The 24,902-nt window shown below is 39.2% G+C and overlaps 1 protein-coding gene across 2 annotated transcripts in view; it reads right to left on the bottom strand.

Annotated features, from left to right (window-relative positions):
- LOC139712652 (ATP-dependent translocase ABCB1-like) overlaps positions 1-24,902 on the bottom strand; it is a 69,916-nt gene that overhangs the window by 6,355 nt on the left and 38,659 nt on the right. For both annotated transcript variants that reach the window (XM_071624460.1, XM_071624459.1), the window contains exons 7-22: positions 22,604-22,698; positions 20,019-20,143; positions 18,581-18,697; positions 11,935-12,103; positions 11,040-11,276; positions 10,553-10,756; positions 8,815-8,985; positions 8,435-8,612; positions 7,374-7,522; positions 6,452-6,619; positions 5,624-5,803; positions 4,797-4,880; positions 4,219-4,422; positions 2,889-2,989; positions 991-1,131; positions 102-258 (exon numbers count right to left, since the gene is read on the bottom strand). In XM_071624460.1, coding sequence (XP_071480561.1) covers positions 102-258; positions 991-1,131; positions 2,889-2,989; positions 4,219-4,422; positions 4,797-4,880; positions 5,624-5,803; positions 6,452-6,619; positions 7,374-7,522; positions 8,435-8,612; positions 8,815-8,985; positions 10,553-10,756; positions 11,040-11,276; positions 11,935-12,103; positions 18,581-18,697; positions 20,019-20,143; positions 22,604-22,698 — 2,480 coding nt within the window. The remainder of the gene's footprint in view (positions 1-101; positions 259-990; positions 1,132-2,888; positions 2,990-4,218; positions 4,423-4,796; positions 4,881-5,623; positions 5,804-6,451; positions 6,620-7,373; positions 7,523-8,434; positions 8,613-8,814; positions 8,986-10,552; positions 10,757-11,039; positions 11,277-11,934; positions 12,104-18,580; positions 18,698-20,018; positions 20,144-22,603; positions 22,699-24,902) is intronic.

The following is a 24,902-nucleotide window of genomic DNA, read 5'->3' as shown; positions in this document are numbered from 1 at the left end:
TCATCATCATCAATCATCATCATCATCATCATCATCATCATCATCATCAATCATCAACATCATTCCTCATTCATCATTCATCGTCACCAAATAATACTTACTGGTTTGGCGCCCGCCTTGGAGTAGTTATCGATGCGAGGTTCGGTGGAAAACAGATGGAAGAGGAGGTTAGCGGAATGAGACGCCTTGGCGTAGTCGGGTAGGAAGGCCATGGCCTGCCCGACCGAGATGCCAGCAAAGGCCACTCCAAATATAACTCTGGTGGCAAAGTGGAAGAACACAAGTGAAATGCGTTCAGGAAACTTAGCATTTACATTAAAAAAAATCAACTGATAGAAAATGACGAACAGCAAATTTTGTAAATATCGCAAGTACGTAATATAATTTGCATTGTTGAATAAATCGGTCTCCACTAACCTGCTTGCTATTTCAGTTTCGTTTTGACCACCTATAACTTTTTTTTTTACTTTTGTGCATGTATGTTATGTTTTTATCAATGTTATTGTGTGGTAAAACAATTAATTTCATTTTATTTCTGCTCGTTAACGTTACGCCTTCTTAATAGGTACAATGGGTCAAAAATGATGAAATGATACGGGCTGTTATTGTTTGTCTCATTTTCATCTGAGAAGATGGCTGAATAGCCCATATTCAGCTGCAGTAGCTGGTCTTCCATGGGGCCCAGTTGGGTGGATATAAGGACTTTATAAAATGATCTTGTCAACAGAAGATGGCGCCATCAATGTAAACAGAGGTTTTCTTTTTGCAATGTCGTTTTATCATTACATCTCTATCACTGCCAAATAACAAGTCGTTCATACGCCTGGGATCAGGTGGAACAAAGAAGGTACAATTATCTTGTCCCAGGATATACACAAACCGAGCGGGACTCGAACCCAGCGTCTGTGTCGTACGAGCCTAATGCCTACACCACAGTACTTCCGAAGTGAACATCTCACAATCGACTTAATTCATTATACGTGTACTTACTTGAACACTTCATCAATCGTCATGTCTTGGATGGAGACAAGGTAGCCACCTAGCCGGAAGGAAGCGGCGTAGATGAAGAAGATCATGGCTTGCGAGACGGCAAAGGCAAGACCGTTCACCTGGCTGTTGATCTTACCTTGCCTGCATTTTTAATGATAGTAGTACATGTAGTAGTAGTAGTAGTAGTAGTAGTAGTAGTAGTAGTAGTAGTAATAATAATAATAATAATAATAATAATAAAAATAATAATGATAATAATAATAATAACAATAATAATAATAATAACAATAATATCAATAACAATAATAAGGCGTCAATCATTAGTCTATCTTCATGTTCACCAAAAACCATTTCAAAAAGCGGGGCTACCACTCTAACAAATCACATATATTGATACAAACTACAAACAAATTTTCGATATTTTGCTACACGAAACAGCTAAACTTTTTTTATTCAGACATGTACGGCAAATTTTTCATCTTAGAATATTTCAACACATTAGTCTGCGTGACAACACTCTAAAAAGGAGAATTTCAACGCACATAATTATCATCTAATGAAAAAGATCCACTTTGTAAGTTCGTATACAGAAACATGTTCAAAAGCATGATGAGGATGTTCCAGAAACACCAGGTAAAAACACTTTCTTCGCTGGCACCTAATCATCATTTTCGAACCACTTTATGAAATGTATGTTTATTGACGCGCGTGCTAAATTCCGTAATGCCTTGAGAAAGGACTGCTAATGCACAATATAATATTTCTTTAAGCGATAATGAACTTTGTTTGAATGACCACAGCATCTCTGACTTTACATTACTAATTCCTACACACTATAGCGGCCTGTTTCACTCAGAGGGTTTCGTTGATTGGAGAATTCAAAGCAGCAGCGAGAGAACAACAACCAATCGGCTGCATGCACTGAAATTGTTGCTGCGGTGACCAGCCACTGTCATAAACTTGCAGCACGTGCCAAATTCCTAGCTCTATTAAAGAAACAAGAAGCATATTTAGATCGCAAGACTGGAATTACAAGCAATGCGACGAAGAAGGGAAAAGCAATCCGAACGAATCTAAAATATTAGCATGTGATCGGTTTAACCCTAAAAAGACTGGGGGGCCTAAAAGGCCCCCCCCCCCCCCTCGACATTTCGCGCGATTACTCTGCAACACGCAATGCTCTCGCCGCGATGCTCTATGACTTTTTTCTTTCGAGTTTCCCGCACATTTTGACACCAAATTTGTGACGCCCGGGGGCACGGTTCTGAAGTTACATAACCTTTTGTACATGCACGTGAGGCCGAAAATGGCTCAAAAATGTGATTTTGTGTACAAAGTCAATACAAATTGAGTTTTTTTCACATGGTTCATATAAATATGCTTATTTTTACTCTCAATGGCTAAAATTAATTTGTTTTAGTAGTATTATGCTTCAAAAAGGGTCTGCCACAAATTTTGATGAAAAAAACAACAAAAACAAAAGGTCGAAAAAACACAGAAATACATAAGAAATTCATAAAACAATGAAAGAAATAAGAAATTAATTTTGATATTGAATTTTTTTTTCAAGTACATGTGCTAAGAATGCCACAAAGAATATTTAGACCCAAAATGAGCACTTTTGGAGCTTTATTTACTGATTTAGATCAAAAAGTCTGATTTCTCGCATAAATTAGCGTAATTAATCAAAATAAAATAAAAGAAGACTATTTTGGAAAATTTAAATATACGATCTTGTAGATTATATCGCACACTACCATTGTGCAAATTTCCGCGGCGATCGCGCGATCCACGGCCGAGATCTTAAGGGGGGCCCTTTAGCCCCCCCCCCCCCCCCCCCAGTCTTTCGAGCTACCAACCTAGCCCAGTCTTTTTAGGGTTAATACTCTGTACTTTACCTGTAAGGAATTTCCAGTTGCTCGGCGTATTTCCTAATCATCGTACCCTCGAGATTCAAGGACGCCACCGTGCGGACATTCTCGATAGATTCGGCGGCGATCTAATCACGAAAATAAAATAGGAAAACAAACACATCATGATGTGCAGACTGCGCATCAACGGTTGACTTTTTAAAAAAATCGCCATACAGACTACTGCATGCTCTACTAGAATCTACGGGACAACCGTTTTACTCGCTGACAGACTGTGAAGTGATCTTATAGTATCCTCGGCATTATCATTGTTACAGCTGATGCTATACTCTAATAATAATATTACGGCTATTTTGTTTGTGAAATAAGTTCTTAGTGCACTCGATTTACAAGTGCGCATTTTATATCAACCACGTGGAAACTAGGAGCGAAAAGCCATACCTTGTGTGGGAATAAACAAAATAAAAATCACAACAAATTAACATCAATCGAGATTGGACATAATATACATGTATTATCCGAAAGTTGTGGGATCTCAAAGTTAACTGTAGCATATCAGTTACGCTGGTCGCAGCCAAGGAGACAGAACACGCAGTCCTCGGATAATACTGTTTATCAAGAATGTATCACAGAATTACTGTGCGCGCACATGACAGATCCCGAGTCACTTCTCACAAGGACCACTGATGCACATAAACCAGATGAAGTCGGGTTTAAAATGGCTGAGACATCCAAAAACAAAGGGGTCCTTATAAAAGATGGGGCCAATCTTTTATTACGACCATTTTGTGTTACTTTGTTTCTTGTTTTTTCTTTTAATCCCTCGGACATTCCATAACCGATTTCACAAAATAAACTTTGAATTCCTCTTAAAATTTTAATATTTGGTTTTTAATTCTAATCTTGCAAAAAGTTACAATCTGAATCCTCATCTTAAAGGGATGGTATAATATTGGTGGAGATGAAGATTGGGTTTTTAACTTTCTGTGAGATAGCAAGAAACCACTCAAGAAATAATACGGAGCATATCATCTAAGAGGAAATCAAATTTCATCAGATGAAAATCGGTTTTGGAATGGCTGAAGCATCCACACAAAAAAGTAAAACAAAGCGATCCTTGTAAAAGGTGGGTCCCACCTTTTAGTAGGATTGCTCTGTTTTTGGATGTCTTAGCCATTTCAAAGCCATTTTCATCAAATAAACGTTAAATCACTCTTGGAATTACGTGCTCTTTCATATTTTGCGAGGTTTCTCATTTTCCCACCAAAAATCTCAGAAACCTGAAGTTAGGTCTCAACCAATACTGGACGATCCCTTTAACCCAAACCACACCATCCCTTTAAACACACATTCTCACCTTTCCTGCCTCCTCGATGAGGGCGGCGTCTTTCCGGTGGCCACCTTGCAGGATCTTCATCTCCAGTGCGCCGGAGATGGCGAGCACAGGGAGGCAGCCGAAGATGAGGAGAGCGAGCTTCCAGCCGTAGATGAAGCCGATACAGATGGCGGCGATCATAGTCACGGAAGACTGCACAATTATGCTCAGCCGCTGGCCGGTTGCCTAGGCAACACATCAAAGGGGAAAAATGCAAAACGATGATAGAGTCCTTACACGGAAAAAAAAAACAAGAAAGACGTCGACGGCTTCTACTATTAATTAACATCTAAAACTTGATTGGTTTCATCGACACTACGGTACTGACTTTTAACATGTGTGATATTCATCATTGATCGACCTGTTAATGGACAATAAATGACAGATATAATAGTACGCTGCGTCAAGGGTTCTACATCCTACGAAATCCACCCTTCTTGAACATGATAGCAGAGAACTTGAGACATCTTTGAGGTTTCTTCTTTCCCAAAGCCCATCCCTCCTCGCTCGTATAACTGCGGCGGGGTCAGATCGAAAAAGATGCGTCATGTTTCGCTTACCCCTTTCACTTGTGATGCATCGGATGAAAGTCTGGTGGCGAGTGCTCCGGTTCCGTGTTTGGGATCATCGAAATAGGCAGCATCCTAAGGCAACAAAAAAAGTGACGACAGAAAAAAAAAATCACTACTCATTTAAAATAACGTAAAAACGTAAAGACTTCTTCTTTCAATACCATCTCAAAAGATTGTTGTGAAGTGATAATCTATGAGTGTGTGCAGAAAATAATGTTGTAAAATAACATAACACAGTACAGAATCTTAGCTTCAGGTTTTCGTTCAGTCATGTTTACTTTTACTTCATTTTTTTTTTACACAGGCAATGATAGTGTTAACAATTTGGAACGGGTCTCCTATAGTAAGGCAATTTAAGGATATTTTTTTTTCATAATCATATTTATTATTCATAATCAGGTTATATGGAATAATTCTTGCATTAGAATTTAAGGATATTTTCTATTTCTTTCAACGAACAGCAGACATATAACAACAAATTCGTGAAATTCATGAAATGATACTGTACATACCCTCTCCAATGCGAGATAATCATTACAATTTTTGCATCCATCCTGGTAACGGTATAATGAAAATATAGAGAGTAAAATAGCATATCCATAACATAATCATTATGTACTTGGTTGACTCGGCACAGTGGCAGATCCAGAAGGGGCGCACCAGGCGCACAACCCCTCGTAATTTTTCGTTAAAACAAAAGAAAAAAAGAGAAAAAATGGGGGGGGGGCTCGTACGCCCCTTTCGTAAAGGCGCCTCCCCTTTACGGAATTCCTGCATCCGCCCCTGTGGCAAGAGGTAATCTGACGGTCACATACCTGACGCAGCATCGTCCAGAAAGCTTTCTGCCGGAGACGCAGGGTGAGCTCTTCTCCAGAGATGGCGAAGCAGATACCGGTGACTGAGTTACTGACGAGGAAAGCGCCACCCAGGGCAACGAACATCAGCGACCAGAAGACGGCTTCTTCACGCATCTGGTCCGCTGGGTAGGTGAAGATCTGCAGAGACACATCAAGCCAAATACAGTATTGAATTAGCTGATGCTGTTTGCAGTACACGCGACAATAGGGAGCTTTAGACCCGCGACGCGGACGCCACGAGGAAAAACTGTTTTGCGCATGCGCGAGAGACCGCTGATCAAAATCGATCTCTCGTCGTCTTCAACGTCGCCATCGCTGAATGACTAGGAACGACAGCTTGTGATGTCATATGTGTAGAATGATATAAAGAAAATATAAAGAAAATTCAGCATAATTTCATTTTTCTTGCATGATAAAAGAGCGCTTGACTTGCCTCTTTTAGAAGGCTGGGGAATATGATCCTTAATATACATCAGTAATAATAAGTCGAGGGAATGTGTACTCTTTTTCTATAGAATTTTTTTTTGAGATTCTCTTATATTTTTCTTATTTCGTTCTGTGCACGTGACATCATAAACTGTAGCAGTCTTCTCATCAAGCAGTGACTGTGCAGAAACTTCACACAAAAAAGAAGAATGAATTATAACTTTTGACTGGATTGTCCGATTTTCCTAAAACTTTCACTGAAATGTTCTAGGAATATTGCCGCATTCACTCAATCCACATTTAAATATGAAGGTGGACTTTTCCTTTAATGTCTGTGAATTGTAGAAATAATTGGCCTACCAGGATAATCTCGCTGAAGAGGATGGCGAAGACCGGCATTGCCACGCCCAGGATACCAGCAAAGATGCAGCCGATGAAAATGAGATGTGCTTCCGGTTTGTTGAGGCGCAGAATCTCCCCGTATCCAACCTTGCGAATATCTTCTTCTTCCTCCTCCTCCTCGGTGGCCTGAAATAATCAAACAGGGAGGAAACCATGACAACCGCATCTAACGACTTGAGTTTGAGACGTCTCATCTCACACTCATTGTTTCTACGATTGATACTACTGGTCAAGTCACGGGCTGTTATGTGAACATCCTTTCGTTGAAAACATTATTACCCTCTTCCATTGATAGCATCTCTTACCCTGGGCCCCATTTCATAAAAGACGTTAGGATAGCAACTCTTGATGGAATGGCAATAGCAACAGCCAATCGGGAAGCTGGATTCTTGTCGTAACCATAACAATTGCCATCCCAGCAAGAGTTGCTAACATATCATCTTTTTTATGAAACGGGGTCCAGGTCCACCTAAACGTGACTTTTATTGCGAAAAAAAAAATCAAGTAGCATGTTGGGTGTTCCATCTTAGCGTCACCAAGCAAAGTTTCGGCGATATTCTTGGCACAGAGACCGTCCTTCATTCTATCATACACGTAGGGAATTCTTCTTACTTGAAAAAAAAACACTCAACGACACAATGAGATGACATCATCACCTCAAATTTACATATGTGGCCGTTGGCAATATTGCTCTTTCCTGAAACATATACCACCTTGGTTTTTTGTGGTTTAGTAACTTTCTTCTTTTATCTGTGTTTGGTCGGTTTGTTAGTTGGTTCGTTGGGCAAATGTTCCATCATTGTGTTGGATTTCACTCCCTTTATTGAGGTCATAATACGGAGGGTTGTATTTTTTTTTCTTTGAAGGACGGAAGACCTACATCTTTGACACTGCCTCCTTTGCTGAAGCTACCAGACGACACTTGGCGAGAGAGCTGCCGGGACATTTGGCGGGACATCTGGCGGGAGAGCTGGCGAGACGGGGTGGTCACAGCCGAAATCTTCTTTTCAAGTGCAGCAGAAGTTTCACCTTTGGGTCGGACAAGTTTGGCCAAATAAAGAATTAAAAAAACACATAGACAATATAAACAGCGATATGCACAAAGGTGCCATCTCTCTCGCAACAGAAATTTGAAGGTTTACGTAACGCAGCGTACAGTGTAAAGCAGAACGGCTACCGAGTGAGCCGTGTTGGCTTAAGAGTACCTTGACATGTACACTAACATTCAAATTAACATTATAGGGCTCTTTTTGCCCTGATGGTCCGAAACAGAAGCAAACATAACGATTCAGTTTGAATTTTAGTTGCCCGGTTAGGCCACCAACAGATAATCTTTTTTCTTTGTCTTTTTTTTTTCTTTTTTTCTTTTTTTTTTTGGGGGGGGGGGGGGGGGGCGCGAAAACAATTTTTAGCGGCCCGGGGTCACGGGGCCACCGCCAATGTCGACCTCTGAGTATGATGAGTAAGTTTGGCTTACATTGCGTACTCTCATGTGATCATGTTGATCGGAGGAAATAGGAAATAGGAGGAGTAGGAGCAGGAGGAAGACGAGCATGAAGGAAAGGACGAAGAAGGAAAGGACGAAGAAGGAAAGGACGAAGAAGGAAAGGACGAAGAAGGAAAGGACGAAGAAGAAAAAGAAGAAGAAGAGAAAGAAGACAAAGATGATGGAGATGAAGAAGGCAAAGATGGGGGAGAAAAAACAAAAGGAGATGATAATAGTGTTGATGAGGATGATGATGATAATGGTAATGATGATGACGGTAATAATGGTTATGATGATAACGATAATAATGATGGCATGGATGCTGGTGATGATGACGATGAAAAGGAGAAAAAAATTATGAGAGGAAGAAGAAGCAGCTTCCGCAACACAAAGTACACTTTCGTCCAACGTGTGCGTGCCAGCAACCAAAGATTTTGTCAATCTTTTTAACGTACCGTCCGCGTCCAGAGTTTGAAGTGTGACGAGCTGCTTGTACACGCCGCCTCTCTTCATGAGCTCGGCGTGGCTGCCGAACTCGACGATGGTTCCCTCGTCGAAGGCGTAGATGACGTCGGCGTTCTGAATGGTGGTCAGACGGTGAGCGATGACGATGGTGGTCCGACCCTCCGATGCCTGAAGGAAAAAAAAAAATCGAGAAGACTCGCAGATATATCTCTTACTCAATCTTTATGTGACTCACAAACGGATTTAAACCCTTTTCTATAATATATTTCATTAAAAAAAGACGAATGCTATTTGCAAGAACGAACGGGAGTAACAAAACGATGTTTCTTTTATTCCTGAGACATTTTCTTAAGATTTTCAATGGAGTTACCTTATCCAAAGCTTGCTGCACGACTTTCTCGCTCTCCCTGTCCAGAGCTGACGTGGCTTCGTCAAGGAGAAGAATGGACGGGTTTCTCACCAGCGCGCGGGCGATGGCGACTCTCTGTTTCTGTCCCCCGGACAGCTGGGCGCCGCGCTCTCCGACCATGGTGTTATAGCCCTGCAATGTGGGGGGAATCATGACTGTGGATAATGTCTTTGCCGTTTTTAGAATTCCAAATCACGATTATTCATGATAGGCATGTCTAGACTCAGTGTTTATGTAGTGTGGATACATTTGGAGAACTGGAAGAAGAAGTCATGGAATATAAATTCCGATGTCCCTGGTTCGAGTCCCGTTGTGGCTGAAGGCGGTCATTCCACGAGCTCGACAACCAAGAGTCTTAGGCTCAAGAGCTAGATAATGAAAAGGGGTCCACGAGTCACACAGCACACGTGCTAGACACGAAATAAAGCAGGCCCATGGTAGCTGGACACTACATAAGTAAAATAGGGATAAGACACTGGACAGCTAGACACTAGGCTAAAAAATAAGGCAAACGAGTTCGACACTACGTACCTTCAGCCGTCGAGTGATGCAACGTCAAGCTCGTGGGCCTTTTCTGCATATTGTATTAGTATCGAGCTTGTGGGCCTTGTTAGTCTTGTGGCGAGCTCATAGGCCTTATTTGCCTAGTGTCTAGATAGCTCGTGGACCGTTTAACTCGTGGGCCTATTTTAGTTGATGTCAAGCTTGTGGGCCTTGTGTACTTTAGTGTCTAGATCGTTGTCTGCATTACTCGTAGGCACTAGGCCCTATGACTCGTGGGCGTCGAGCTCTTGACGTACACCCGACTGCATTGGTTGGGCCCCCAAGGCGCCCTATCATCATTGCTGTGTTGCTGTGTCTGTGTTGTGGTCGTGCCTATAAAGCACCCATTGCCTCCTTAGCAGTCACGTACAACTAATGCAAATAATCGGTGGGGAACCAATTACACTTCGATCTTTTAATCATGGAAGGCTCTATCTCTTCGCCTAGTTGAAGATGACTTGCAGGGGAGAAAACTTCAAACAAAAGAGTGATTCAATCGTTGAATCGCTCAAACGATACGAATATAATCACGCGAAGTAAATATATCTCAAAAGATAACTGCGGGCAGAACACAAGACTGAATTAATGACCAAATAATGAGCAAAGGTCAGCCTGGTTGATAGAGACCCCTCCTATAAATGCCAGTGTCAGTTTGTGTCGTTCGATTACGCCGTCACACTGGTAAGATTTCGCCCGAAGTTCACAAAGCTTTGCAAGTGTGACCGAACACCTTCCGAAAACTGTTCCATGACATTTGCTCCTACGACACTGGCTCCCATGAAATATCTGCACGCCTAAGCCACACGTCAATTCTATCCGATAAAAATTTTAAAAAAATAAAAAAAAAAAAAACCTCGAGAAATTTCCCACTCAACTTGTGAAAGTTCCGGAACCCCCTTGCAAAGATAAAACATCGCGAAGTTTGTCATGTGATCCGTCCACTTCCTGTTTACAGCGCCTTCAAAGCTGTCAGACAGCGCGCATTTTCTCCTTTGCTGCGTATGCGCACCGCAGACCAAAACTTCCCGAAAGAAGCGAGAACGGAAACTTCCATAAGTTTGGCCGCCCAGTACGGATGGGCGAGGAAGCTTCTCGAAGACCTTTCAAAGTTAAATTTCTCGCAGTTATGCCTCTGCGACCTTGGCTAGTGTCTCACCTTGGGTAGCTTGGAGATGAAGTCGTGGGCGTTGGCCATCTTGGTTGCCTGGACAATCTCCTCCTTTGTCACGCCTGCACGGCCGTAAGCGATGTTCTCCTCGATGCTGCAGTTGAAGAGGATGGGCTCCTGGCTGACCACGCCGATTTTCTCGCGCAGCCACCGGACGTTAAGGTCGGTGATCTCGTCGCCATCAACAAGAATCTGGTTTTGACATAATCAATCCACCATTAGTATATAAATATTCATATATACTTATTGACTGATCAAGAAATGTTTCGTGGAAATTAGTAATCCTTCACAATTTTACAACTTCCTCAATTTCCCCCTGGTTTTGACCAAGCCTTCACTGTTGTGCTAAGAAAACGTCACTCTTTTCAGACCACCTTTCAGCTAGTCTGGAATTAACCTTTACAAACATCCATGATACCAAAGTAAAAACCAACAGGCTAGGGTTTCTAGAATGATTCTGGCTGCATGTCCTCACCTTTCCGTCGGATTTGTCATAGAACCTGAGCAGCAGGTTGATGGTGGTAGACTTGCCACACCCACTGGACCCCACCAGGGCCACAGTCTGCCCCTTCCGGATGCTGAGGTCTATGCCCTTGAGGATCGGGACGTCGGGTCGAGTGGGGTAGGTGAAGTGCACCCCTTGGAACTCGATGTTACCCGTCATCTGAGACGGTTTCTTTCCTTTGCTCGACCTCGCGTCGATATCTGGAGTCTGTCATTCAACAAAACACGGAATTTAGAACAAAAATGTTAAAAATAAATCTTAACCTTTCTAAAACACATTTATATTCCATCCAAGAGGAGTCACAGGATGCATTTCAACTAAACAGTCACAATTCTGTCACACAAGAAGATGTACTGTGAAATGGTACATTTCATTTTTTTTTTTATTGAGCTGCTCATATATCTACAGTTTACAAAAAAAAAAAATTACAAATCGGAAACATATTTTCTTTAAAGAGAGAGAGAGAAAGTAGGCTACTCATTCCCTGGACTTGATAATGACACCTGTTAAGGGTAATATTTTTTCCCTTTAATTTCTGGCAGAAGTAAGTATAAACTGTTCTTCCACTGTGTTTGAAATTGAAAATACTAGTATGTTTTATATTCTTCATCATTGTTCTCCGTAAGTGACGTCACTAACTGGAGAGATCAAGTTCAAGTTCAAGTTCAAATTTTATCTTTTCATCCAGCAATGGCTGCACCGAGATTTTAACAATTCATAACTTTTGAAAAGAGAGCTCGATTTTCTTCAAACTTTCACTGATGTCTTCTACTAATACTGCTGCATTCACTCAATCCAATCGTATATTTTGGGTTTCATTCTCCTTGAAGTCTGTTTGAGGTTGGGGTCGTTTAAAGCTGCATACCGCATCGATGATGTCGAAGAGAGTGACCGCAGCGCTCCGGGCGGCAGTCAGCGAGGTGATGGAGGGACTGATGTTGCCGATAGAAAAAGATCCAATCATGACGCAAAAGAAGACGATCATGACGTCACCACCGGATATGACACCATCAGCGACAAGCTTTGGTCCATACCTGGCAGATACCGTGATGAAATAACGAGGAAATTTGGATTTTCTCCAGAATTGCAACCATTTCCATGTATATTAATGTACGTGCATGTCGAGACTTGCTTTCATTGATCCAAATTTTTACATTGTGCTTACTAATAGGCCCTACAGTTCATTTACTGATCTACGTATGACCTGTTGATCCAAATTGCAACATTGTGCTTACTACTGCTCTACAATTTCTTTACTGATATACGTATGACCTGTTCAGTTGTATTCAGGGTGGCTAAAACAAGGATTACGAGTTTGAACCTGGACAAATGCTAATATGTCCTGAGACAAAATATCTTCATCCAAGATGTCCCACTTATCCGAGGCGTATAAATGGGTAGAACAATCCTTTCTACAAACCAGCATGACTTGTATTTGACAAACATTATGAAAATATCTTTAAAAACACACAATTCGTATTAGTATTATTGTTACACCAAAGTCAAAATCATTTTCAACATTGCCTCTTAAAATATAACGTCTTGAAGAAACTTCACCCAAACCTCGACATAACCTACATTACAATCAATCGCTATTACTTAACTCTTAATCTTTAGGAGATGGCGGGATGGGCGCCATATCAGCCTTCGGATATGCACTTAAAGCCAAAGGACCGGTATATCGCCTGTGTTAATTTCATTTGCAGCCGCTAGCTGGGTATCATTCGTCTATGCATCGTTGTGCCCGGTCGCTCGGTGGTAAGAACGTCGTTACATCAGTTTCGAAGACGCAGCTACGGCGAAAGGAGCGGTAAATCGTATCGTGACCACTGTTTATTTCATCCGCAGCCACTGTAGCTGGGTATCATTCGTTTTTGGATCCTTTTGCCCGGTCGCTCGGTGTAAAAAACGTCGCTATATCAGTCTTTGGACACTCAACTACGGCCAAAGGACCGGCACATCGCACTGTGATTATCATTCATTTCATTTTGCAGCCGCTAGCTGGGTATTTTGTCTGTGAATCCTCACGCCGGTCGCTCGGGGTTTCGTTCGTTACTATTTCAGTCCTAGACACGGCAGCTACGGCCAAGATCGGCTTACCGCACTGTGAGTTTGTAGTCGTGCATTTACATCCTTATGTTCTGCCATATTCTAAGCACCTAAAGAGCAGCTCCATATTCACGCGAGTCAATATGTGATACTGTTTCAGTTCTTATGCCGAAATTGTTTTTGCTCTAAACGGCTTTTTATATGTTTTCTTGTAGGAGTCGTGCTTAGCAGTGCGGCTCTCGGAATCGGAGTCTGATTCGTGTTTGTCATAGCAGCCATGTTTTGGAAATGTTTTTTGTTTTTTCTCGAAGCAAGCCTGATTTTGTATTTTCATGTTAAAAGGGATAGAGGAAAGAACAAATACATATGTCGTATTAGCTCTACATTTTCAATGCAAGTTGATGTGTGTGGTACTAAGCTCTCATACTATTGTATTAGAAGTGTTTCGGATCAGTTAACTTACAAAGTCTGTTTTTAATGAGGTCGTGTTTTTTGAGTAAAAGAACCTACTGTTATCTATGAATGCATTTGGTATATATTCATTGAACGTCAGAGGTCTTCGTGACAGAGTTAAACGCTTAGAAATGTTTAACTGGTTACGTAGTAAAAACGCAAATATTTTTTTCATTCAAGAATCTCATTCCTCCCCTCAAGATGAAAGTATATGGGCGAAAGATTGGGGACATGGTGTAATTTATTTTTCTCATGGTGCCTCAAACAGTAGAGGTGTTTGTATATTGTTTAAAGACGCCTCGCTGGTTACAATTAATAAACATTATTGTGATAATAATGGAAGACTTCTTATTTTGGACGCTTTGCTTGATAATCAAAAAATTACGCTTGTCAACGTTTACGGTCCAAATATTGATGACTCTTTGTTCTTTTTTGATGTTTTGGAGAAACTGTCTGAATTTGACTGTGAGTCAATTGTTTGGGGAGGTGATTTCAATTGTGTTTTAGATGTTAACCCAGACAAGAAAGGAGGCAGAGCAATTACTCATTATAATAGTGTTGCTTGTATAAATGAAATAATGGAAGAATATAATCTTATTGATGTATGGAGATTTAGAAATCCTAAAACTCGTACATATACTTGGCATTCGAGAAATATCTTTTGTCGTTTAGATTTTTTTCTTATATCATGTAATTTAGTTGTTCAAGTTGACAAATGTGAGATCTCTCCTGGTTTTAAAACAGATCATTCAGCAATATCCCTTAATTTTTCTGTAGTAAATGAAATCAGAGGACGTGGTTTTTGGAAATTTAATACATCTCTTTTACAAGATGAAACATATGTTGAACAGATTCGTAATTGTATTAAAGAAACTAAAACTTTATATTTTGAAATTTTAGACCCACATACTTTTTGGGATTTTTTGAAATGTCAAATGAGATCTTTGACTCTTAGATACTCTATTAAGAAAGCAAAACAGAATAAGAAATATGAAAATGATTTGCTTGAGAAAATAGGTAATTTAGAATCTGATTATGTTCTTAATCCTTGTGATTCTCTGGCCCAACAGATAAAATGTTACAGAGATGATTTAAATGTTTTGTATGAAAAGAAAACTCAGGGTGTCATTATTAGATCGAGAGCAAACTGGGTCGAGAATGGTGAAAAGAACACTCGATATTTTTTGAATTTGGAGAAAAGGAATCAGAGACAAAAACTTATTACCAAACTTTACAATGATAATGGTGAACTTGTTTCATCGACAAAAGATATTTTAAACACTGTCAAAGATTATTATAAGGTGATTTACACGTCGTGTAATCCTCCTACTGTAGAGTTTGAACATTTGTTACCTAGAGACACTCAGGAAATTAAATTGTCTGAAAATTTAAAAGAAAAATGTGAAGGTTTGATCACACTCAATGAATGTCTACACAGTCTTAAAACTATGAAGAATAATAAAACTCCAGGAACTGACGGCTTCCCGTGTGAATTTTACAAATTCTTTTTTACAGATCTTGGAGAAATGTTACTTAATAGTTTCAATTTCTCTTTTACTTCAGGCAAATTATCCCTGGACCAAAGGAGAGCAATCATTAATCTTATTCCAAAAAAAAATCAGGATTTACTTTTTTTGAAGAATTGGCGGCCCATATCTATTCTGAATACTGATTACAAGCTTTTGGCAAAATGTCTTGCCCAAAGGTTAAAGAAAGTGTTGTCTGATATAATAAGTTGTGATCAAACCGGTTTTATGAAGGGGCGATTCATTGGTGAAAATATTAGACTGGCATTAGACATGATTGACTGTGAAGCTACTGGTTTTATGCTGTTAGCAGATATAGAAAAGGCATTCGATAAACTGGAATGGTCATATATGTTTCAAGCCTTAAGATACTTTAACTTTGGAGATGATTTGATCTCCTGGGTGCAAATTTTGTATACTGATATTCATTCTTGTGTTGTAAATAATGGTCATGCCTCTGAGTTCTTTAATCTTACGCGAGGTGTGCGCCAAGGATGCCCCCTTAGCCCGTTACTGTTTATAATCTGCAATGAAATAATGAGTATATGGATTAAAAGAGATGATAACGTTAAAGGGATCATAATCAATGATGTTGAAATAAAGATAAGTATGTATGCTGATGATACAACATTTTATGTTCAAGACACAAACTCTCTTGCCAGAATTATGTATATTATAAATCAACTGAAAATATATTCTGGCTTGTGTATTAACCGCAACAAATCAGATGTTATTGCTTTAGGATATTACAAAGCCCATCCTCCAGATGTATCCTTTTTGGGTTTCACATATTCACCAGGGCCTTATCGCCTTTTGGGTATACGTTTTACTACAAACCCAAATGACTTATTTGAACTCAATTTTAAGCCTAAAATGGAATTACTGAAAAGAATTTTTAGAGTTTGGGCTCCTAGAAATTTAACCCCAATAGGTAAGATTACTCTTGTTAAATCTCTCGGTATATCTCAATTAGTATTTTTATTCTCTGTTCTTCCAAAGCCTCCAGATGATTTCATAAAAGAAATTGAGTCTGTTATATATTCATTTATATGGAGCAAGAAGCCAGATAAGATCAAACGTAAAATTATTATTGGAGATTATAGTGAGGGAGGACTACGAATGATACACATTCAGTCAATGATTGTTGGTCTTAAAACCGCATGGGTAAAACGCTTGTTAAACCCTGATAGTAGGGGTAGCTGGAAATGCTTTTTTGACTTGTCAATGAAAGATCTCGGTGGAGACTTATTTTGGATTTGTAATCTTGATTGCAAGGATATGATTAATCAGGTCGGAAATATATTCATACGAGAAATTCTTGTCTGCTGGAGTAATTTAGTTTTTTCTCAGAACCCTCCTGACAGATATATTCATAATCAGGTTATATGGAATAATTCTTGCATTAGAATTAATGGAAAAGTTGTTATTAAGCATAATTGGATAAATAAAGGTATTATGAGAATTTATCATATTTTGAATGAACAGGGTAATTTTCTTTCATTTTCACAATTTAGAAATAAATATGAAATTCAATGCAATTTTTTGGATTTTTTTTCCATCATATCTGCAATTCCTCTTAACTGGAAAAATCTTGTTAAAAAACCTCAAACTCAAGATAAAAATTATCAAGAAGACCTGATTCTTGAAATTAAGAAAGCTCCTAAAGTATGTAGATTTATTCATAGAAAATGCGTAGATAATTTTCGTGAAGTTCCAAAATCACAAGAAAAATGGAATTCAATTTTGATAGAACCAGTCACTGACTGGAAAAAAATCTATCTCATTCCTTTTAAAAGTTCATTGTCGACAAAATTGCGTTATTTTCAGTTCAAGATTCTACACAACATCCTCGGGGTGAATAAACTGCTAAAACAAATTGGTTTGTCAGATTCTGATTTATGTACCTTTTGTTTAGATACAACCGAGACAATTACACATTTGTTCTGGGAGTGCCCTTATACTCAACGTTTTTTGAGAGAGTTCCAAAGACAAGTTTTGAAAGACGAAGTTATTCTCACATTTAACGATTTCATATTTGGAATCTTAAATGGTCCTTTCACTACATTGAATTCTGTTTTTTTATATGCCAAATATTACATATTCGCCACAAGATGTAAGAACGGTACATTATCTTTGGCGTTATTTCAAAAAGCTTTGAAACATTATTATGAAATTGAAGAAATTATATATCTAAAACAAGGTAAAATCACTGTGTTTTTAGATAAATGGAGACATGCTCAACTTATTTGAACTGTCTGATGTTGTTTCGTTAATATAGTGTATTTCATGTTTCTTGATGATTCAAGGATGGGGCTGATGCAACACTTTCATTTGGTTCGTAGTCAAATATATGGAGGTATTTTCTCTCGGAAACTGGTAACATTCGATTTTGTTTGTAGAAAATAATTCCATACTTGGAATCCACCTTGCATACATTTAGTTGTTGCAACGTCAGGTGGATATTGACGTGTTTACGGGTTGCCTGGAGCAACCTTTGCCGGGGAGGTATGCATGAAAATAGTTCAAAGGTCTATGTACCCGCGAGTTTCTTTTAACGTTGTTATGACGTAAGTTTATTTATGCATGCTTTCGGGCAGGGTATGTTCGTGGCAACCCGGTGGCTTTCTAGGAGCCTACCTGGGTGTGGCGTGTGTAATGTAAATGTATACACTGTACATACTTTCGGGCAGGGTGCATCCTTGGCGTTCCAATGGCTTGCCGGAAGTCCGCTGGGGGCCTGCCAGAGCGTGGGGACGCTGAATGTTGTTTGCTAATTTCTAGATTTTCTGTCCATGGGGCCTATTAGTATTTACGAATTTCCTTTTATTAGCTGTACATTGCAATGTGGCTGTGCGTGGCCCTGTCGCTGTGCTCAAGTGTTACACTTGTGTACGGCGGCGGGGCTGTGTGTAGTCAATTGCAATGGTCCTGTGGAAGTTATTCAATGTGCACTCGTCGTCGCCATGTCGGGCGGGCCTGGGCGGGCTTTCGGACTGCCAAAAGTTATTTTATCCTATTTTCGCATTCTTGCATGTACGACCCTTTATAGTATGTTTTTTAGCAAGAAGATATTTAAATATTTGAAAAAAAAAGTATAAAAACACAGATATGTGTTTAAATTGTTTGTATCAAAGAAATGTTTTTGTGTTGAAGTAATAACTTTGTAATTCATTTATCCTCTGTAAAATTATGTTGCTTCGAGAAATCAATAAATTCTATCATTTGAAAAAAAAAAAAACATTACAATCATTTCTAACACACCATCAGCAAACTATTGACTTCAGCACACCGTCACCGCAATCATCTTCACCATCACTCTATCACCACCATCACCATCACACCACCACCACCATCATCATCACCATCATCATCATCATTATCATTATCACCACCACCATCTCACCACCAACATCACACATACGAACCACACTCAGCGCGGAACATCAGTGACGCGTAATGATGCTTTCTTGCCGGCACGCTTACCAGAAAGCTAGGGCGTAAGAGCCGAACATGATGAACATGGTCAGTCCCATACCCACACCAGTCGTCACCCCTTTCTTGACCCCGACGTCTCTCGCCACCCTCAGCTCCTTCTCGTATCTGTTGATGGCCGAGAAGATTATCGTAATGGACGGATTGATACACAAGTACATTGGCAGACGGAAGAACAGATAGACAGACAGAAAACCATTCAGATAGAAAACCAGATGCAGAGACATAACGTATCGACATAAATATATACCTGCACACTCATACTTATATACAGTATATATATATATATATATATATATATATATATATATATACAGTGTACATATACATATATATATATATATATATATATATATATATATATATATGATATAATAATAATAATAATAATAATAATAATAATAGTGGCTACTTGTATAGCGCACAGGTCCACTTTTCAGTGCTCATGGCGCTTCAAAAATGAAAAGATATCATATATTTACATGCATACATATTCAAACATTTCAACAAAGAAGAAAATGGTTTTAAAAAAACAAATACATACCAAATAAAGAATATAACATATACCAATTAAAAATACAATATTGATCCAATATTAATGACATACAGCAATTACAGTCCTCAGTATGAAAGGAACAGATGAGTTTTAAGTTTGGATTTGAATGACTCTGTAGATGACAGTTCCCTTAACTGAAGAGGTAACTGATTCCACAATTTTGGTCCCATAACGGAAAAAGCACGATCACCATACCCATGTTTTACTCTGGGTGTTTGGAGTAAGAATGTATCTGATGATGAACGTAGCCTTCGTGTCGGATTGTATTTTTGAACAGAATTACTTATGTATATGGAGGAAAAAGAATGAACTGAATGATGTACTAATAACAGAATCTTGAAAATAATCCTGATATAGGTGAGAGAAAGGATGAGACGATAGACGGAGCTTGAATCCTCACAGTTTGATTTTTACTCTCAAGCTTTCGGGCCCTGCCCTTTATCAAGAGATATGTGATGTACAATAATTACTATTATTCACATTTGGGCTGGTTGCAAGCCGGCAATCAGTTGGAAACCGGTTGCGGGAAGCATTTAGTGATGATGGGTGGAGGTAGGCGTGCTGAACTTAGGTGTGTATGTAATATAATATGTATATCATATAATATGTAATATATATACACACTTCACACATACATTTATAATACGCACATACAGATATCCGAAAAGAGAATCATTATACATGTACATGCATGCGTACATGCATAGATGGATTGAAAGACGATATAGAATTGTCTCGATTGACGGTGAGATGGGCATAGGAAGACATTATTTTGGGGCTATCAAGAATAGGGCCAACTGTACAGAGCAACAGAAAGACAAACAAAAAACGGAAGAAACAAAGTGGGGAAAAGTGAGAGAAAGATTTTCTAACCGTTTGACTTCCTTCCGCTCTCCGCCAAAGGCGATGACGGTCCTCACGCACGATAACACCTCCTCAGCCACGCTGCCGGCACCCGCGTACGCTTCCTGCTCCTGCTTGGCGTACGTCGTCAGGACCTACACAGCACGGTGATGAGTACATATTGAAGGGGCATTCCAGACGATTTTCAAAATTTCACATCATGTAGTACATAAATCGACAGGTCCATGTATAGATCAGTGGAATCTATCGTGGTCCTTGAGCAGAGAAACCAATACTCTGAAAAATCCTAAGCAAATTACACTGAACGATGTTTTGGTTTGGTTTTTTTTGTTTGTTTTTTGTTTTTGTCTTTGTTTTTGTTTTGTTTTGTTTTTTTTTTTTGGTGTTTTTTTTTGGGGGGGGCTATCAAGATTCGGGCCTACTGTACAGAGCAACAGAAAGACAACTGAACGATGTTGATGACATAGGAGCCTCACACATTTCAGAAATGTAGCAGTGTAATTCCATTACAATACCACTCGCTTAACAAGTTCACCTGTGTAAAGTCTATGCATGCCTTCTTCTTTTGTTATCCTTCCTTGAGCCCCAATTCATGCATTCTTATGGTGAGGCTGACATGTCATCATCCTTTTTCATTGCAATTTTTGTTCTAAGTTTTAAAAACCTTGTTCCTCATCCCAATCAGTATAAATTCTGAAACTCTGTACTCAGTATAACTACAAAATAACATGTGATTTATAGTTGTTCAAATGTTAAAATCTGAAAATCATCCGGATGTCTCCTTAAACTCAACCATCTCACTTAACCAGGTTAACGTTCCCAGTGGAAGGATTGTTCCCCCGAGGTCCCCTTTCATGTTTTTGCTTGTTTGTTTGTTTGTTTGTGTGTGTGTGTGGGGGGGGGGCGTGTGTGTGTGTGTGCGTGTGCGTGTGTGTGTTTGTCTGTTTGTTTGTTATTACTACCACAACCTTGTCAGGCACCATTCCATCATCTGGGTTAAGAGGGGCGCAGTGGATAACTAGAAATATCACTTAAGGTGATTAATACCCCCGCCCCGTGACGACAGTCTTACCCAAGGAATGATCTTTCCTTGATCTTCTGCCATTTAAATGCCGTTACCATGGCAACGCAGCTTCCGACACGTCCGAAAAATATGTCTTGCACATCTTCCCACCAAGACTATTGTGTGTGCCACATTTCATAAGCTTTTGTCAAAAACTGAGAAAGTAGTTCAATCCAAGTTTCATGGAAATTGGGCAAAAACTGAGGAAGTAGTTTGCAACACAAAATTTTCCATCATTTTGGCTCATAATATGTGAGCTGTTACCATGACAACATACTTTTTGTCACTGTCAAGAAATGTGTCACGCTGACCTATATCCTAAGACAAACATTCAATATGAATTCCATGAGAATTGGAAGAACACTGATGAAGCAGTTTTGCCATGAAGCATTTTGCCCTATATTTTACCAATAACATGCCGTTACCATGGCAACGCACTTTTTGCCACTGCGGAAATATGTGTCTTGCACATTAACATATTCAGATGAACATCTGTACCTAATTTCATAAAAATTGATCAAAAACTGTGGGAGGAGTTCGCGACGCAAGATTTGTACCCATTTTTGCCCATAATATGCCGTTACCATGGCAACGTACTTTTGGGTACTGTCAAAAAATACGTCTTGCACATCTACAACCCAAGGCACACATCTGTGCCAAGTTTTATGGGAATCGGTTGAAAACTGAGGAAGTAGTTCGCGACGCAAGATTTGCAACGGACCGACCGCCCGACCGCCCGACCGCCCGACCGACCGCCCGACCGCCCGACCGTCCGCTGATTCCTATATACCCCCTTCAAACTTCGTTTGGCGGGGGTATAAAAACTGCTCTGTGGGGGCGATGAATTCGCCGTATCTACAGGATTCGAATCCAATAATCCACCTGTTGCAGACTTAAGACCCTTGTCCCTTTAACACTGGGTTCCCAGCAAAGATGAAACGACGTAGGCAGCTCACAATTTTAAAGCAATTGATCCTTGTATACTCTCTGCTCCTTCTCAATCACATTTACCCTGGACATCATTGAACGTCACATTCGAAAACCGCGTCGCAATTTTTTAGGATAGTGTATCCTGTACATGTATTCAATTTTATTACGAAAGGCTGACAGACCTAAGATTTAGATTCATGATTTTGATTCATGATTTGCACCCAGTGTTTCATATAATGAAGACAAAGTGATAATTACGTAAATACACACAACTGTATACATTCATATTGATATACATTGTGTATATAAATTATATAACACAATACAAATATCTATACAATTGAAATATAAAGTATTTGCTTCGGTGATTATACTCCTTCTTTGAATTTTTGCCAAGACATGCAATAAGGTTTGTTGGACAGATATGAAATAACAGCACGCAGAAGCTTTGACAGCTTCTAAGGGTTGATGACCTAATAACCCTTCCTTGACCATAATCATAAATTTCACTGCTCTTTCGCATAGAGATTTGTGTCTGACCAACGCACAATACGTAAGGTGAGGGAGGGAGCAAGCTGACTGGAAGTGCGACGGAACTTACGTAAGACATGAAGCCACCGGCAACTGCGAGCAAGGGCGTCAGAGCGATGAGTACGAGCGTCAACTCCCAGCTCTTCCAGAATGCAATCCCGAACCCTATACAGAAGAAGAAAATCAGTTCACCAATGCAGTCAAATGAACTGATAGTAATTCTCTAGAATAAGACCGCTAAAAGATGAGCTAAACAATTCACGTGTTTTTGTAATAAATGCATCTAATTACTTATAATTCAGTTTACATGATCTACAACTGTTCATGTTCATGACTTTGTCTTGCCTCGCGCAAGATTTAAGCTATAAGAAATAACTTTTCATATATATTAGCCTCGATAGAAATCAGCGAATCTCGAAAATTTGTTGCCAAGCAAAATATTGCAAGCGATCGATGTGGTAGCGGTAGTCAATGTCAGAAAGGAGTGTCAAAGTTTGAGATGCCAGAGGTCAAATGTCAGGTGAAGATGTTGAAAAAAAAAAAATACCCGAGGTAAACTATCAGAAGATAAGATATCGGAGATAAAAGTGTCATGAAGTGAAAAATGCTGTCGTAAAGAAGGTCATAACAAAACCAGCGGAAAACCAAGATAAGTCAAAATATTGTATTTGAAAAGTTTTTACCTCATTTATCATGACATTTTGCCCAACAATTTCACACCGAACTGTTCTTGACTTTCATACTGACGACGACGACGACGATGATGATGATGATGATGATGGTAATAATAGTGATGATGCTCATCATTTTCAGCATAACCATTATCATCATAATCATCATTATTATCATTATCATGGCAATAATAGCAATGTTATTATAATCACTACCATAAAATATGATTATCATTATTATGTTTTGTCATAACAAGTAATGTTTCTTGGAGATCAATGTCACGTCAAGTTTTATCCCGGAACCTGAATATTATCATTATAATTATTATTATCATTATTATTATTAGTAGTAGTAGTAGTAGTAGTAGTAGTAGTAGTAGTAGTAGTATCATTATTATTATTATCATTATTATTATTATTATTTCTTTGCAAAATAAGAGGAGTGAGACCTCTATCGGCGAATAGGAGGCAACCTGCGCAGCTGGGAAAATAGAGACGAACCTTTTCAGTATCAAGGCCAAATGAGTTTCTAAGCTCAGTTGGTTGGTCCTGAGAGGTAAATTATATCTTACCCTTATATTACACATGCGCTCCATCTTTCTCCATTTTATATACATTTTTGGAACATCCTTTGCTTGTTGTTTTCAGCATGTATAAGGAATAGTTGCAAAGGTTCTTTTTTAACTCCTGAAATGACTATTTCTTTGTTGCATGGTGCATAACCAGACCATGTGGCAAGAAACGAATTTTACTGGTGATACGCAGAGACAATTGGTATCGTTCGCGTTCGTATACAACCACTTTGACACAACGCATAGAGTACCAGTGCATAATGATGACAGATGTTTTGCACGCTCTGCTAGGTTGACCAAAATACTCAGCACCAGAGGACTTTGTACTGCACAGCCTTACAATACCTATATATACCCGTACTTGATGTGCTTTAAAACATGTCGTGGAGTTGTAATACGAAATGCCGCATAAATAATCAAAACAACGACAATGATCTCGATTTGAAATTGTCTTCCTTTTGTTCTTTTATATGATATACAAATGATTAGATCATTGAATACCCCCCCCCCCGACACACACACACACACACACACACACACACATCACCATAACAAACACAAACAAACACACACACACACACGTCCACGTTCTCACAAAATTTCTCTCCTATAGTCACCCATACAATTCAATTCAATCAATTCAATTCAATCATAGTTTATTTCCAATCAACGAAAATCAAAAACATAGTACAATGTATACATGTCATTAAATGATATTGTTCAAACGCTTGCAAAAGATTCATGTAATATACGAGACAAATTATAGAACAACATATATGTACAATAATAAAGAGGAACACTGTACAAATACTACGTGGGCGAGCGGAAAATAAATTCGATCATGGAAAATAGTGATCCACTAAAAAGCAAAGCTTGTCGGACGTGGATCGCTAGATAAATAATGAGTGAATGATATACTATTCTATAACAATATACATGTAGTTATTTTGAGATACACAGGTCGGGAAAAAAATATAGAATACCAATGCTATAGTGCCCGGACACTGTTCATTGAACCACGTGTACCGGGGAAATATGACAAGGACAATACATTCGTACACACATTCAATTACCCACACGCATATACACTGTTGGACGCGAAACAGTACCGAGAGGAGAGAAGACG

This window comes from Diadema antillarum, unplaced genomic scaffold (assembly GCF_040938485.1).
Source record: "Diadema antillarum isolate AM-2024a unplaced genomic scaffold, OU_Dant_1.0 seq00001836_RagTag, whole genome shotgun sequence".
NCBI classification, from domain to species: domain Eukaryota; kingdom Metazoa; phylum Echinodermata; class Echinoidea; order Diadematoida; family Diadematidae; genus Diadema; species Diadema antillarum.
This window is presented reverse-complemented; position numbering and strand designations above follow the sequence as displayed.